Source organism: Cheilinus undulatus, linkage group 9 (assembly GCF_018320785.1).
Source record: "Cheilinus undulatus linkage group 9, ASM1832078v1, whole genome shotgun sequence".
In the NCBI taxonomy this organism is placed as follows: domain Eukaryota; kingdom Metazoa; phylum Chordata; class Actinopteri; order Labriformes; family Labridae; genus Cheilinus; species Cheilinus undulatus.
This window is the reverse complement of record NC_054873.1, coordinates 25910977-25928595: the sequence shown is the minus strand read 5'-3', so window position 1 is coordinate 25928595 and position 17619 is coordinate 25910977. Positions and strand designations below refer to the sequence as shown.

General features: G+C 39.8%; 1 protein-coding gene across 2 annotated transcripts; it reads left to right on the top strand.

Moving 5' to 3' along the window:
- Positions 1-2569: 2569 nt before the first annotated feature.
- Positions 2570-16131, top strand: LOC121515073 (S-adenosylhomocysteine hydrolase-like protein 1). Of its 2 annotated transcripts, XM_041795653.1 has the most exons (17): positions 6831-7066; positions 7286-7397; positions 12229-12366; positions 12467-12567; positions 12667-12769; positions 12850-12944; positions 13036-13142; positions 13219-13335; positions 13428-13491; positions 13583-13671; positions 13799-13869; positions 13953-14047; positions 14127-14225; positions 15048-15116; positions 15242-15320; positions 15412-15532; positions 15616-16131. In XM_041795653.1, exons 1-17 carry the CDS (start codon positions 7007-7009, stop codon positions 15620-15622), a joined length of 1527 nt encoding a protein of 508 aa, XP_041651587.1. In that variant the 5' UTR covers positions 6831-7006; the 3' UTR covers positions 15623-16131. The 2 variants fall into 2 exon arrangements, with proteins under 2 accessions (XP_041651586.1, XP_041651587.1); XM_041795652.1 differs by lacking the exons at positions 6831-7066; positions 15616-16131 and adding an exon at positions 2570-2767 and having other exon boundaries at positions 15412-15536.
- The last annotated feature ends 1488 nt before the right edge of the window (positions 16132-17619 follow it).

The window sequence follows — 17619 nt, the reverse complement described above, 5'->3', positions numbered from 1 at the left end:
AGTTCAGGCTGGCTGTACAATTCTGTAAACTGAACTTCACTACATGTAATCCATGTATATTTCAGCAGCAAGTCACAGTCTCACTGAACCGGTAATGAACCATTAACTTGTCTCTTTAACTTTTAAAAGGCAAAGGGACTATCTGATTCAAGATTGACTGTTTCTGTTCTTTAATTTCTAATGCTTGTAACTTTTGCCAAAGGGTAGGTGTCACACGAGCACTGTGATACAAGACACATTTCCATGTTTGTGTGTGATGATGTTTTTGTGGGAAGAGCCTGATCACTTCTTATTATTTTTATCAGCAGCAGACAACACAAAACAACCCAACAACTATTGGGGCAACAGTGGCTCGATAGAAAGAGTTGGCCATGTTGCAACTGGAAGCTCTGATCCCCAGCTCCTCTATGAATGGGACTGATTAATACCGATGGTCACTCTAAATAGCAGCCTTCCCCATAAGCAAGTGAGCATGAATTGAATAGGTCAGTGTGACCTGTGGCGTAATCCTCTTCCACATAAGATGCCTTCACTGCATGCGTTCGTTTGCTCCAACAGCGTGCACCCTCACCCACTGGATGGGTTTCTGGAGTGATGCATGGCAAAGCACAGCCCTGAGCAGCTGAAGACAAGAGATCACAGGACAACTACAAGCTCATGAAGGGATAGTATGTAAACAACTGATTACTTTGCCTTTATAAAGTTAATTTGCAGTTCAATTTTTGCTTCTACCATTGGTGAGTACTTAAAGAAGTCAAAAAGTATTTTTTCTAGACAGAATTTGTGGTATCATATAAAATCCTGTGGATTTCCAACTCAGATGTCAACTTCTCTTGTCTACAGTGTTGTGCAGACTCTGTGACTCCCTGACCAAATAATAAACTTATATTAGGCTTATGCCACAAGATGAGACGTAATGATGATATAGTGATGTGATATAGTCAGGAGTCTGTGCACTGTATTGTATTTTCAAAATGACAGTATCCTTTTCATATTCTTCCTCCTGTTTGGATCGACCTACTCTACTGCCTCTAACAAAAGTAGACCTTGGGCTTATCTGGAGTGGCGCTTCTGGCACCCGTCAGAGACGGACAGGAGTGCTGTGCACGAGGGACAGCACAGGATATTTCATATCAAGCAGGGCTAAAGTGCTTGTGAAAAGGAAGTTCTATTAACAGACACTCTGGGACTGTTGAGGGATCATCAGAGTCACAGTCGTTTCTAAACAGGGGGTGTGTGGAGTCTGCAGCAATGTTACCTGCCTGTTTCCTGACCCTGGACCAGTCCAAGTCATTGATGGAGGAGAGGTCGGTCCCAGTAATTCGCTCTGTAGACCTGAATGTCGGTTCCTGTCTGCTCATGTTTTGTTTTTTATGTGGCATGGAGGAGGGTGGCTCTGGGATGCTGAAGATCACTGTTCAGCCCTCTGGAGGTGTTGTAGGACTAACTGGATGAAACACAGAGGAAGTAGGGTTACCACTTGACAACCCTGGCGAAGTGCTGGTTTCTTACCCAGTCTGCACGGTTGACTTGTGAAGACAAAAAGTAATGGATTTCTTCACTGAGCACTGATCCTCTCTGTAGGGCACAAGTATCTTGTGTTTATTCAGATGGAATCATGTGGGAGTGTACTTCAAAAACACAAAAAGTCCAAGAGAGCTAAGTACCCAGGCTGCTTTCTTTAACAGCAATTACAGTGGATAGACATCTTCATACACCTTGTGGAGGAACCTTTGTCTGCACTATAGACAAAACTCAAGATGTTGAAAACACTTGTCCTTTATAGGAAAAGGCAGACAAACTTAAACCAGATATTCAAATACCTGAGAGGATAATGTCAATTTTTCTGTCTAAAGTCAATACTCAAACACTCGTATGACTCCCTCTGTTTACACTTTAATTTAAAATAAACCTCCTAATATGGCTCCACCTGAGAATGGGAGAAAAGAAAACAGCTTGGCTCTTACTTTCACCAGCCTTCAGTGAACACATAAGTGGAGGAGGTCAGTCACCATGGTGCCACCACTGATGCTGGCCAGGGTTTAATGTAAACATGTAACCACGTCTGCTTGTTTATTATGTAAGCGTCATGTCGTTGTGCTCTTTGTGAATGAAGCCAGTGTTATTATCAGACAACACGGAAACATGAAGCAGCTCTAATGCCTGAAGTCTTCATTATAAGAGCTTTCTTTTGCGTAAACAGGAGACCTCAAGGTTAAAAAAGCAAGAAAACAAAGCATGATTACATGTGTTGACATTAACTATTGTAATGGGGCTAAAGATGAGTTAGATTCATGTATTATCAGGTTACTCTTCTTGCAGCACTTCAGTGTTTATCCTGCACACAGAGCATTCAGGACTAATTATTTTATATTGAGTCAAAGTAACACATGAACTGCTGCTGTTTGGAGTAAAAACAGACCCTCAGAGCAGAAAATATCAGGTAGATGTGGGCTTGCTAAGCAGGAATCTAAGTCTCTTCATTTGTAGAGTCATGGCTGAGGAAAAGAAGCCTTCAGAGGCCTTTAGGGACGACCTGTCACTACCTGATGAGTTTCCAGAGCCCCACATGGAGGGCAGAGCAGTGTTAAAAGGAGAGGATGAGGAAGGAGTCGTCACTAGCGGAGTAAAAAGCAGCCCCAACCTGCTGCAGATGCTGAAGGCAGCAGAGAGCAGGAGGGCAGCCCAGAGTCGGAACAGAGATGAGACCGAGGCGCCTGATTTTGGGAAAGAAGAGCCAGTGACTGAGGCTCTGAAGACAGACATGGTGAGTGAGGACACTGCTGAACTCCCTGACTTTGACTGAGTTTGTTATTCCTGACTAGATGAAGACTTTTTATATAATATGTGTGTCTGTAAGGAGGAAACGTGAATCTGCATATAATCAAGCTGTCAATGATTTGAGCAGTAATGTGCCTTTATGAATGTTTAACCAGCATCTCTGCATACATATAACCCTCATTAAGTCTCTTTAAAAAGGCTGAAGTACATCAAGTTACGTCAGAGTATAGGCTCAGAGAAAGTGGCATGTTTGATAGATTGACTCATGTGATGTCACCTGAGGAAAAATCAATTAAACACTAAAAGTTAAAAGATTATTTTTAAATTTCAGGGTCTTTAACCTTTTAAAGAAAAAAAGCCTTCTTGACCCCTGTAGCAGGCTCTTCATCATAGCATAACACTAACAGCTGAATGGTGGCTTGTATAAACTTCCAACTACTGCATTGTGGGTATGAGGAATAATGTGTGCGATTAAAATGTTAAGAGATTTGTATTTTGGGTTTTTGTATTAGACCAGTGTTTTTCAAAGAGAAACTTAGAGGGAAGGTTGGGGAATATGATATAAAATTAAAAACTAAAAAAAAGCAGCACATAAGGGCCCTTGCACCCTGGTGCATTTAGGAGTGTGTGGCAAACACAGATATGCAGCCAGCCCTGGGTGTTCGTAAACCATGCAGTGTGCTGCAGTACAGCAGAGACCACATAGAGCCCCCCAGGACTGTCATTAATAAAAAAAAAAAAAAAAACGAGCATTTTGCACTTTGTATTTAAGAGAGTAAAGGCTGTCAACACTAGATGGCAATATGATAAAGGAAGCTACGTAGGTGTGACCCGGGCATGACTGATATTTATCGTGCAAAATTCGAACAGGACTGGATGCTGGTGTTAGAGGTATTACTGGCTTCTCCCAGTCCATACAGCAAGCTCCTGTTTAAATGCCAGTTTCCTTTCCTTTGTTGTTATATAATCTACATTTAAAGAGCCAAAATGTGGCCAAACAACCAGCTCTACTGAGCTGAGCCAAATTATCTACAAATTATCTCTTAAAAGAGGCAGATTTCCTGTCACAACAGACAAGACTGGATAGACATCAGGCAGCAAAGGTAAGATCAGAGTTTAATGAGCTTAACCACAAAACTGTACTAAACCAAACTGGATCGCTTTGTGGAAATGGACCATACATTAAAGAGCGCTGTGTGACACCGCTAGTCCAGGCTTTAGATGGAGGCTTTTAAGCCTGCTTTTTCTCAGCAAGATTTTATTTTTACTTCTCTTTTTACTTTGAACGCTTGGCATAGTCATAAACAGCTCAAAACATGACCTTTTAGTAGCATTTCTCTATTCAGAAATCACTTCCCGTCCAGAGGTGGCATGGATCTCCCCTTTATAACTTATCTGAATCTGGGGGATCAGCATTCTGTCATGTGTATGTCAAATATATCAATCTCTATGCAGTTCATCTCTTAAAACTCAAGGAGCTGAGTGAACTGTACACACTAATTTTATGTGTCTCAGCGTTTCTTTTCTTCCAGTTCTCTTTCTTCTCTTCAACCTTGACCTGCTCTTCTCTATTTTCCCAGACTTCATTCTATCAGTCTCACAAAGACTTCCCTTATTCACACTCTTGTCTGTCCACCTGTCACCTGTGCTTCCTGGCTGAGGGTGTGGCTTAAAGTGTTGCTCTGAGAGCTTTCTGATCAGTGAGACAGCAGCAGCCCTGCAGAGGAAGCGTGATCTCTCTGTCAGTATGAAGAAAGTGTACAGTCTAGTTAACATTACTAAAGCCAAGGACCAGGAGGCCGTACAGTCCATCTGCATCAAGGTAGCACTGCTTTTTATTTTGAAGGTGCTGTCATTGTCATTATACTAGCAGGAAAGTTTGGACTTTTATTTTGGAAGGACACAATAAAAACCTGCATGCTGGTTTAGACCAAGGTTCATATAAAGATGACTTTGTACGGGTATAAATAATGATATTCACTACTGTTTCATTTACTACAAATTTCTTTGACATTGAGTATAAGAATGACAAGATATAAGAATGAATATAATTAAAACTTAGACATGCAACTGATCAAAACAAAACCTGTTCTATTCTATCATTAAGGCTATAGCACTCACTTTTTAATCATATTTTTTTTGCTGTGCTTTTTGTAGTTGACCTCAATTCAGATCTGTTTTCTAAGTTTTCTAAGCAATGACTGTTTATTGAGTTAACTTTTACACCGCTCACACACACAGCTTAATGTCTTTTTGTGTTAAAGATTAAGCAGCTGTTTAAGTGACGACTGCAGAGGAACCTTGAAATGTTGTTTTATCCTTACACGCAGGTTCTTATTTTTCTACAGATGACTTAGATGTAGTTTGTATTTTTAGATTGAAAAAAAGCGAGTCAACATGAGGATCTTTTATATGTTTAGTTAAAATGATCTTGAAACCTTGATGAGCCAATTATCTGTTGATCATCATGATTGAAGATGATGTATTTTTAGTGTATTTGTTGCTCTGCTAGTGTACAGGATCTTGCATTAATGACTGAAGGAGAAAAACAGCCCTGAATCCCCTTTAAAATGGCTAAAAACAATAAAAAATGCCTAAAAAGGGAAAATTAATTCAGCTGAAAACACTTAGAGTTTTAGTTATCTTAGGTTCCACTGTGCCCAATGAAGATTTGAGGACTCTTTGACAAACAGCATCATATGACATAAATCTAGATTAACCCTTATTGACATTGAGTCTTTTACCTGATTTACTTTGTCAGCAGCTATGAGTAGAAGAATTGTCATGTAGATAAAAAAAAAATTAAAACAGAGCTTTAACACACAACCACACGTTTCACAGTTGGATGATGTGGATGATGATGTGTTTGTATACAAAAACTCTGAACTTTTACAGTTAAAATGTCTGTTTAAAAATGCAAACTTAGCATGTGATTTTGGGGTCATTGAGATATTATGGAGATATTATACAAAATTGAGATTATGTGACGACAAGAACACATGGAGTTTTGTTTAGCTTAAAAACAACATTTATACCCCAAGCTGCACAATTTGGAACTGATAGTAGAGGTGGGAGAAAAAATTGATTCTTAGATGTATCCTGATGTGGAGGTGGAAGATTCTTAATCAATTTATACATTTCCAATAAGCAATAATCTATAATAATTTCAATATTTAGTACTGTGGAATAGAAGGAACACAAAGGTGGAACTCTGGCACGCAACACGTGTCCTTGTTCATCTGTGAAAAAGGACATTTTTAGGTTTGTAATTTCAGATATCTTACAAGAAAAGGATGCTGCAATCTTTGGTTCACTGCAATTGTAAGTTTCATGGACTTAAAACAAACCAGTCATGAGTTAAAAAAAAAAAACCTTAAACAGTTGTTTAAGCCATAAGATGAATGACTGCAACACCAGGCTCAGCGAGCGCACTTGCTATATGTTGCTGTTATTACAGACATTAAAGAGGAAAGAGCAAACAGAGCGTATGCCTCCTATGTGCACTGCAACGCAGCGCATGCATCTTAGCTGGTGATAGCGGTGCTGCAGAATTTCATTCCTTGGCAGGAATTTCGCCAGTGACGGTGCTGATACCACTTTGTGTCCCACCACAACTGAGCCATGTTGTCTGTGGCTGAGTAGGTAAAGCTGGTCGCCTTAAACACGGAGGGTTCTGTGCCCCAAGCCGCTGCCACGGTCATGTCAGTGTGTCCTTTGACAAAACTCTTAACTGGGGGAATATCAATGTGTATGAATGGGAATAACTACCAATGTCTGATTCTCCATGTGTATTGGTAGGTGGGACTTGTGGTGTGAAAGCACAACTTAAAAAATTTTAAGCATTAGCAGGGAAACACACCACATCAAAATACAAAGAAAGCAGCTTACAGCAGTATATTTAGCACACCTATAATAATCATAAACGTAAGTCCTGCTTCTGACCAGGAAACCAGCTAATTATAGACTAGGAATTCTGGACAGCCAATCAAATTTCAAGGGGGGCATGCCCTCTGAACAAGTCTGTGTTTGCTGCTTGTTTATGTGTTCACGTGTGTTAGAGCGTAAGAACAAAATCAGAAATAGTCTCCATTATAAAGGCAAGAGCTCTCAGTAGGAGGGATAAACTACCAGCTAAGCCTTCAGTTATTGGGTTTTAGTGAAGCTGGACTTGAAGTTAAGGCAGCAGAGTCAACAAGCTGAGTCAGAGCACAGACGGGGAGCAGACATGGCCAAATGGGATCCCTGCAGCAACAGCAGCCTGACTTTCAAACAGCCACACTGGAAGGTGAGACATCAGTAAAGACTGGGAGAACTAGAGGAGAACGAGATTTATGGTAGTCACAGAGAGCTTAGTTTACAAAAAGACTTTGATTTTTGTTGCTTTTTGGCTCTCCTGATCCTATCAGGTCTGTCTGAGAGTCTATGCTTGTGACCTGCTGCCATGTAACGCCTCAAATCCTTTTTACTTTTCTTTCTGAATTTTGTTTGTCTTTTGACTGCAAAGCAAATCCAGTTCACTGACCAGAAGCAAGAATTCAATCAGCGTCCCACCAAGACTGGCCGTCGCTCGCTGTCCCGCTCCATCTCTCAGTCGTCCACAGACAGCTTCAGCTCAGGTATCAAAAGCATGGAAACACACACATTCATTGGTCTGATCACATGACTGATATATAAACGGAGCTGGTTCTGATTCCAGCAGCACGAGAACTACAGGCCCAGAGGATTAGCCTGGGTGCTGAACCTTCATTAGAAGAAAAAGTCCTCTGAAGAATTAAGACTCTTTAATTTTGGGTCTAATCTGCTCTTTAAGCCTTTCTCAAATATGTCAATCATTGCTGACTTCAAAGGTTTAGAAAAGGACTCACCTGGCTGAGACTGATCCCAAACAATTCATTTGAAACAACAGCTATCAGAGCCAATACATCATGCTCAGTTCTACTGTCTTGTGATTCTCAATTAAACTTTGACTGCCAAGGTGAGTCAGACAGTAGAACAGGACCCAGAAGGAGTTTTGGACAGTTTAATATGTCAGGCAGGTAGCTGTAGGTATGCAGAAAGGCAAACCAGTGTCAGCAGGTTGGTAGGTAGGTCAAGAATTCAAAAAACAAAGAGGAAAAAGGGAAAGATAAGACAGAGTTTAAAGGATGAACAGGTGATTTACCAATGGAACAGGTCTGATATACGATAACGCTATGATAACGCTATAATCCCTGGCAGATACAGTAAATAACAGTGACTTTAAAGTTACACCTCTAAGTAGCTGGAGGTTAATGGTTGAATTAAGGTGTTTCAATCAGACCTATTGCCACAGGTTTGTACAACTGAGCACCTAGCCATGCAGTCTCCATTTACAAACATTTGTGATACTAAATGGGTCATTCTGAAGAGCTCAGTGACTTCAAGTATGGTACTGTGATGGATGCCACCTTTGCAAGAAAACACTTTGTGAAATTTCATCACTGCTTTATATTCCACAGACAGCTGTTAGTGATGTTATTCGAAAGCCTTTAGGAACAATAGACACAAAGTGGAGAAGCAGTGGAAATGTGTTATGTGGATTGATCAATCATGCTTCTCTGTCTGGCAGTCAGATGGATGTGTCTGGGTTTGGCAGATGTCAGGAGACAGTTACCTACCTAACTGCATTGTGCCAACTGTGAAGTTTGGTGGAGAAGGGGTTGTGGTATGGGGCTGTTTTTCTGGGTTTGGGCTAGGCCCCTTATCCCTAGCAAAGGCCAACCTTAATGTTTTCAACTTTGTTGCAACAGTTTTAGGAAGGCCCTTTCTGTTCCAACATAACTGTGCCCAAGTGCACAAAGCAAGGATTATAAAGACATGGTTTGATGAAATCAGTGTGGAAGAACTAGACTGGCCTGCAGAGAGCCCTGACCTAAGCTCCAGAGAGAATCTTTGGGATGAACTGAAACAGAGAGAGCCAGGCCTTCTTGTCCAACATCAGGACCTGACCTCATAAATGCTCTACAGAATAAATGGGCACAAATTCCCACAGAAACACTACAAAATCTTGTGGGAAGCCTTCCCGTTTGAAGAATACTTGTAGTCTGAGCTACACACTTCCCACGCTGAAAATCCAGACCTCTGTGGACGGATTCTAAACTATTATGTAGAAACTCCAAAGATTAGGTAGCAAAAAGAGATGCACGATATTTTTTTCTTTTTTTTTTTGCTGCTATCCTACATGCAGATATTTACTAATTAATTTTAGCTGATACTGATGTTGATAAGCTATATACAGTGCTTAACAAAGTTATTAGACCACCACCCAAAATAAGGTTTATGCCACAGCTGCCCTAAATTAACAGCATTGGTAATTACTAAAATCATTTTTATGTGTCTGCAATGGTTAATACACCAATATGTAGAAGCTCTTTAACCAAAGTGTTATTTTTAATGCTAAAATATTATTATTATTGTTATCCATGAATTTTCAAATGTACTAATTTACAAAAAAACTGAAAAAATAGTAAAGCACATTATTATTTCTTGATTAATATGTCAAATTATAGTTATTTACTTGCATTCCTGATCAGAAAATTTAGTTTTAGTGGTTGAATGTTATGCTTGATTCATTTCTGACTTCTCAGAGAAGCCCAGTGAGCCGGCTCAAATTTGGGTATAAAAAGGTGAATTCAGTTTGAAATTCCTCATTCCTGTTCAAAATGGTAAAACGTGGAGAGCTCACTGAAAATGAAAGAGTCCACATTAAAGCACTTCATGATGCTGGATGGTCTCTGAGATGAATTGGGAAAGACATAAAGTGCTCTCACAGTGTGGTCAAGTATGCTTTGGAGTCAATTGCCAAGACTGGTACTTAAAAAAAATGCACCAAGGAAGTGGCAGGAAACCAAAGTTAACTGCAGCAGATGTCAGACACCTCAAGATTTGAAGTACTAGAGACAGAAGGAAGACCACTGCTGATCTTCAGGCAGAGATGAATGCTTCTAGATCAGAGTCTGAGAAAGTCTCCAGAATGACCATAAGCAGACGACTGACGGAACAAGGCTTAAAGGGAAGAATAGCTGCTAAGGAGCCATTATTGAGGCCTGTACACATTCCAGAAATGCCTCAGATTTGCCAGGGAGCACGAACACTGGACTGTTGATGACTGGAAGAAGGTACTCTGGATGGATGAGTCCAAGTTTGAACTCTTAGATCAGCATCGTCGTGTTTATGTCCGCAGAAAAGCTGGAGAACATTTTGATGCCAGATGCATCGCACCCACAGTGAAACACGGTGGAGATTCCATTATGGTATGGGGTTCCATTTGTGGATACAGCATGGGCAAATTAGTGATAATCGACAGTATCATGAACAAGAACATCTACCACAACATCTTACTGCATCATGGAATCCCTTCTGGACTGAATCTGATTGGTCGCAGGTTCATATACCAACAAGACAATGACCCCAAGCATACTTCAAAGCTGTGCAGAGACAAAAAAGGAGCCTGGAGTACTGGAACTGATGGACTGGCCAAGTCAAAGTCCGGATTTGAATCCTATTGAACAAATTTGGTATTTTGTAGATTCAAAGATTGATGGCACAAAAGTTTTATCTAAAGCAAGTCTGTGGGAACAGCTAGAAACTATTTGGAAATTATTAACAGAAGAGACTGTGGAAAAGTACAGAAAAACAATACCAGCAAGAATGCAAGCTGTTATCAAGGCCAAAGGAGGCCATACAAAATATGAAGTTTTTGGTTATTATGTGTGAAAAAGGACTATTTAGTTGTTTCAGTTTGTTATTTGCCAAATAAATAACAATAACATTTTTAGTTTTAAACAGGTTTTTGAAAGATTTCTAAAATATTTATGTTTTCTTGTTTTTATGACAGGTGGTCCACTAAATTTGTTAAACACTGTATATCAATGTAGTTCAGACCTAAAACTTCAGCCAGTACTGTACTGCCCTGTCTGGACAAATCCAGGTACGTAATCAGACAGCCAGAAACCCAAGGCTTGACTTTTCTTGGCTTTAGGTTTGTTTTTTTCCTCATTTGATATTTTTTGTAAAACTGCAAGAGTACACAGAAAACAAAGAACGAGTCACCACAAGGCTCAGAACATGTGTGCACAAACGAGATACCCTTTTAGAGTAATAAACAAGCACAATACTGCATGAAAATACAGCCAATTCAACACAAATCTACAAGCTAGCCCAAATAGCAGCAGCAAAACGTTAGCATAAGCTAGCAGAGCTCATGTAAAACAGAAACACCCAAAACGTCCTTATATGAAATTTCTCCTTACATTGTAACGATTTTATAATAATTTAAGCACAAAACTTACAGAAACATGGTTTCCAAGGCGAAAACGGAGCAGAAAAACATTCAGCATCAGGACTCTGCTTTACTTCAGCATGGCTGACTAAAACTGAAACCTAACTGACAATGACCACTAGATGGCAGCAGAGAAACGTAAACTTATGCAAAATGATTTGTTTTTACTATTTTTAACTTTGGCATATTACACTTACTTTTAAAAAAACTTTTTTAAAATAAATGTTTAATATTACTGATGTCATATAAAGGGTGCACATTTAAAACACTTAAGTTTAAGGTATGAGGATAAATAAAGAAAACAAAGAAACTTCATCTGATGTAGGGCTGTAGGTCCTGCTGAAAAACTCCTCCAACTTATTTGTACACATGGCTGATATCTACAGCTGATACAGTGACTTTGATATGACTTTGAAAAGGGTCAAGTTGTTGTGGCTAGTCAACTGTCAGTGCATCTTCAAAACTGCAGCTCTTTTGGGGCATTCCTGGTCTGCAGAGGCCAGCACCCAATAAGAGTGGTCCAAGAGAGGAAAACAAATGAACCGGCCATAAGCAAGCAAGGCCCATTGATGTACATGGAGAACAAAGTCTGACCTATGTGGTGTGATCCAACTGAGGAGCTATGAGGATAATGTTGGTTCTGATACAAAGTTGCCAGAATACACTGTGCCTCACAGTTTGTTGTGTATGGGACTGCAGAGCTGCAGACTGGTCAGCACGCCCAAGCTGACCCTGTTTACCACCAAAAGTGTCAACAGTGAGCAATTGAATGATGAGTGATGTGCTTGAAAACCAAGTCTGATCTGTGAAAGCCCCAGGATGTGCCGCTCACGTCAGGGTGCCAGATACCACAACACTCCTTCAGAGTTCCAGTGAAATCCACATCTCTTCAGGACAGAGCTACTACACAGTATTGGTCAGGCTGTCATAATATTACTGCTGATCAGTGAGAATGGACTGAGACTGATTAGTAGAGAAGGATGAGGATGATTGGATAAAGGGAAAGACAGTATGAGGAGAGGTGGAAATTGGCAGGAATCTTTGGAAAATGCAATTTAAGGTGGAACAGAGGCATTATCTGTTTTGACCCTTTTATTGACTGTTATATTTCCTGATCTTTGAAAACAAACACAGTTTGTACGTTACAGTGTGCAGCGATAGTTCTGAGGATGAGTCTTCACCCAGAGAAAAGCCTCAGAAGTCCTCCAGCGGCTTCTCTGACTTCTGCATCAAAAACATCAAACAAGCTGAGTTTGGACGCAGAGAGATCGAAATCGCTCAGCAAGGTGAGGACAAAAAAGTCTTTAAGACAAAAAAGGAAAGGCAAAGATGATGATGAACCAGTCTGTTGTTCAACTGAATGTGGCTCTTTATTGTGATGTTTAGAAATGCCAGCGCTGATGGTCCTGAGAAAAAAAGCAGGTGGGGAGAAACCTCTGACAGGAGCTAAAGTGGTGGGCTGCACCCACATCACTGCTCAGACAGCGGTCAGTTCAACACACGTGCAAGAACACGCAGTAGATCCACAATCACACAAACCCCTCAGCTAGCTGATTGTACGTTTGTGTTTGCTGTGTGTCCTGCAGGTGCTGATTGAGACCCTGACTCTGTTGGGGGCTCAGTGTCGTTGGGCAGCCTGTAACATCTTCTCCACACAGAACGCTGTGGCTGCTGCTCTGGCAGAAGGGGGTAAAATCACCTGCTAACCTGACTCAGCTGTTTTTGGGATGTTGTTTTTACTTTTTATTAAATGTTCGCTTACATTGCAGGCACCTCTGTGTTTGCATGGAGAGGAGAATCAGAGGATGACTTCTGGTGGTGTATTGACCAATGTGTTGCTGCAGAGACCTGGCAGCCCAACATGGTAATGTGAACAGACTTGGGTTATGCTTCCAGGTGGGGAACCACTCCTATAGGCAATAATAAAGAGGTTGTTTGTTTTTCACTCTTTTTAGATTCTTGATGATGGAGGCGACCTGACTCACTGGATCTACAAGAAGTACTCGAGTCTGTTCAGGAAGGTTAAAGGCATCGTAGAGGAGAGCGTCACAGGCATCTATCGGTTTGTTTTACACTAAAACCATGCTCCTGCACAGACTTTTCTCAAGCTCCAGCATGTGTGCCTGTCTGTGTTTCAGGTTGTACCAGCTGTCAAAGGCAGGCAGGCTGTGTGTCCCTGCCATGAATGTGAATGACTCGGTGACCAAGCAGAAGTTTGACAACCTTTACTGCTGCAAGGAGTCCATTCTGGACGGGTAGTGAACCATGATGTGAACACAAACAGGTCTGTAGGATTACTGGCACAGGAAAGAGCTGCAGCCTGAACATAATGAACTCTTTTTTTCAGGCTGAAGCGAACCACAGACGTCATGTTCGGGGGAAAACAGGTGGTGGTGTGTGGATATGGAGAGGTCAGTAAAAATAAATGTCTCTTTTACATAAAAGAGAATGATTGCTTGAAAGCAGCTCTTCCCTACCAGCTTCCTTTCTCTCTTCCTTGAGGTTGGCAAAGGTTGCTGTGCCGCCCTGAAAGCATTGGGTACAGTCGTCCACGTCACGGAAGTTGATCCCATTTGTGCCCTTCAGGCCTGGTATGAATGGAAGAAGCTTTTATGAGCACAGATACAGAGAGCATCCACGTCTTTTAGTGGCACACTGAAGCGAAACCACATGACATATTATAAAAGTTTAACCCTCCTTCTCCCTCTCCCCCCCCAGCATGGACGGCTTCAGAGTGGTTAAACTGAGTGAAGTGGTCAGACAAGTGGACATGGTAATCACCTGCACAGGTAACTGCTGCTCTCTGCTAACTCTTACTAGCCATTATCAAAAACATCAATACTGTTGATTTATAGCTTTTTTTTTTCTGCAGGTAATAAAAACGTGGTGGTTAGGGAACACCTGGACAGAATGAAGAATGGCTGCATCGTCTGCAACATGGGACACTCCAGCACTGAGATAGATTTGGTATGAACATAGTTTGTGTGTCTAATTCCCTATTGTTTATGTGTCTGCTTGTGTGAAAATATCAACTCTCCTTCCTAAGGCGTGTCTACGGACTGCAGAGCTGAGGTGGGAACGTGTGAGGCCTCAGGTGGACCATGTGATCTGGCCTGATGGCAAGAGGATTGTCCTGCTAGCAGAGGTGATTTAGTTTTTCTCATTAATTTACTCTCAGTTCCCAATGATGACAAAGTGAAAACAGATTTTTTTTTCTACAAATTTATTAAAAATAAAAAATGAAGATATTACATCACATAGTCAGTTGTGTCTCCTTTTTGCTGGACAAAAGCCTGCAGTTGTTAGTTGCTCTAAACAGTTTTTATCTTTGTACTATTTACTATATCATACAATATAATACATAGGGCATTATACTATAGTGCTATATAGAACATTAAGCATATTTTGCAAAGGATTTAATGCCATCTGCTGATTTTGTTTTTACATAAAATGTGTTTTCTTTGTTCAATACATAAAAAATTGGCAAACCTAACCAACTCTGATTTGGGAGAAAAGTATTTTCTTCCTCTATAAAAACATTTCAAAACATGAAATTAAGCCGTTATTGATTCCTTCTCATCTGTTTTCAACCCAAACTGACAGTTTCAGCTGAAACTGGTATCAAATACTGCACTACTTACAAACACTCACAGTGATTTCCAGTTTAGTTGTAACTTTAATCATGCACCTCTGATCCAAAATGAGCTCAGCCCCCCGCTAGAAACATGACCTGACTAGACTGTTTCATATATCCAACATGGAGTCTGGCAAATCCATCTGCTTTGCAAGGCAGAAGCAGAGTAACCTGATCAATTTGTCAGTATGAAGCCCTTTGATTGGACCAGATGTGCAAAAGTAGGAGTACTAAAGGACAGCTTCATAATGATCCAGGTCTTTGCTGAGTCTTAGGCTGCAGTTACGTTACATCATTCATCAGTTTCTAGGATTATTTTTTATGATCTCTCAGGGCCGGTTGCTGAACCTGAGCTGCTCCACGGTGCCTTCACTTGTCCTCTCCATCACTGCTACAACTCAGGTATGATCATGCTTTATGCTATTTGTTTTATCTCCTGAAAGTATTATAGATCCAGAGATTTTGGGTCAGATTGATGCTGTCCACAGTATTCTACAGCTGTGTTAACTCTCTCTGCTGTATGACAGGCTCTGGCTCTCATAGAGCTCTACAGCGCTCCAGAGGGACGATATAAGCAGGACGTCTACCTGCTGCCAAAGAAGATGGGCAAGTCTGATTAAAGATCCTAAAACAATGATCTCATAGTCTATATCCTTATGCTGAATGTGATTCAAACCTTTATATTTATCATTTTCAGATGAATTTGTTGCCAGTCTGCACCTTCCCACCTTTGAAGCCCACCTCACAGAGCTGACGGATGAACAGGCCAAATACCTGGGCATCAGCAAACACGGGCCCTTTAAACCAAACTACTACAGGTGAGAACAAGAAGGCTGTTTCTTTACTCATACACTCAAACACAGAAATGTCTCTTGTTTACCAGAAATAATATTTCTTACAGGTATTAAATCTGCAAAAATCAACCTGAGATAGAGGCTCCTCAAACATGCTGCTGTAAATTTTATTTAAAAAAAAACCCTACCAGTCATGCAGATGGAGCTCTGGTGCCCTCTACAGTCTGAATCTGTCAAACTCAGTGTGACTGAGGGACAGTGGACAAGAACTGATTTTTCTATTATTTGTATTCATGTGTTACACTCTTCCTGTTATAAATGTTAACAGAATGTAATCATAATAACAAAATTATCAGTTATCTTTAATTATCACTTTACCATGTGTAGTATAATGCCTTAACAATCATAATTTAAACCTGTTATTGGTATTTTTTAAAATGCAATATTATTTAGTAAGGCACATTTAAACATGCTTTAACAGTCCACAAATAACACTACAGATTTATTTATTGTTTGTTTTTCCACATAGTGCTGAGAGCGTACTCGTGTCCATGTCTAATCCATTTTATCAGAAGGTGATATATTCATATTGACTGATCTAATATCATAATAAAGACTGAAACTTCTGCACCTCTAACAGCCTAGTAGTGTCTGGTAGTGTCTAATTTTGGACCCCAAATTGGTATACCTTTTTTTAGGTTTTAGGAGGGCTTTTAATGGATAGGACAGCTGAGGACGGATGAGAAATATGGGGAGAGAAACTTGGGGAAGATGTACTAAAAGGCGGCAGGATCAGATTTTAAACCTGCAATTAGTGCATTGAGAACTGTAGATTCTGTATGTGGGTGCCGTGCTGCTTTTTTTTTTTTTTCTCGTCCTGTGCATGTGAATTTTTTTTAATATACATAAAAACTGCTTAAACAGTAAGAAAAAACATTCATCAAAAATCTTTGCTGGGAAAGTCTGTGTCTTCAAGTAAAATGACTGATCTATAAATCTACTCAAGTAAAAGAAAAAGAAAGTCAGTTAAAGTTTACTCAAAGCACAGACTACTGAGTAGCTTTTTGATATCCAAAGGGATGTCATGGTAAAATAAAATATTTCCTCAATGTGCAGGAAGCACAAGAAATTATGGATCTACAGCCAGGTTGATTATTATAAGGTGTGACTTAACCTAAAGTAAAATCCAACAGCTGTTTTGGGATGAAATGTGTGTTCATTTGCTCGCTGTGTGCTACTGACCGTCATGTCCTGTGAAGGTCAGACTACTTTACATTTTCTTGTTGGCAGAAAGCTTGGACCTCCTCATTCTGGTTTAGAGCATACATTTTTTTTACTCAGTACTTAGTTTTGTTTATTTATCAGGGGACTGTGTGCAATGACATTGATCATTCATACACAGTAAATAGTAAATGAATACATGGTTGCACCAGATTTAGCGAGTCACTAATTTCCATCTGTGGTCCCACATAAATCTGATGCAAAATACACATAAAAATCCCATGTAGCAAGGGCAAACACCTGACAAGACAACAGATAATATATACATTAATATACATTGTTGGTCATTATAGAGAACAATAAATAAGTCCTACTCAGGACAAACTGTATAAAAGTAAAAAAGTTGTCTAACATTTTTACAGAAATATTTCAAACAGATTGGTTCAAATGCTGAGGCTCACACTAGATTAATAAAACCACAGATAAAACCTAGTCTATAAGATATATAGTGTGCAAAGTATTATCATAAAATAACCAGGATGCAGTTGCAGTAATATAGAAATAGAGGACGGCAATAGTTATGACATGACCAACACACAATAACAACATTATATAGTGCCTAAAATGCAAAAATAAGATAAAAAGAAACCAAAAATGATTTAGAAGTGACATTAGAAAATGAAAAAGATTCAGTAGCAGCATTATGAAATCATTAAACTATAAAAACTACATGACTAAGTAACCAGTACATAACAAGTACAACACTTGATGCTTTTTGAAATATAACAAAGTACAACACTTACTCCAAAATATACTCCAGTAAAAGTTTTTTTTAAAGTACTCAAAAAACTATAAATACATAAAAAAGCTATACAATTATAGTAATCTGA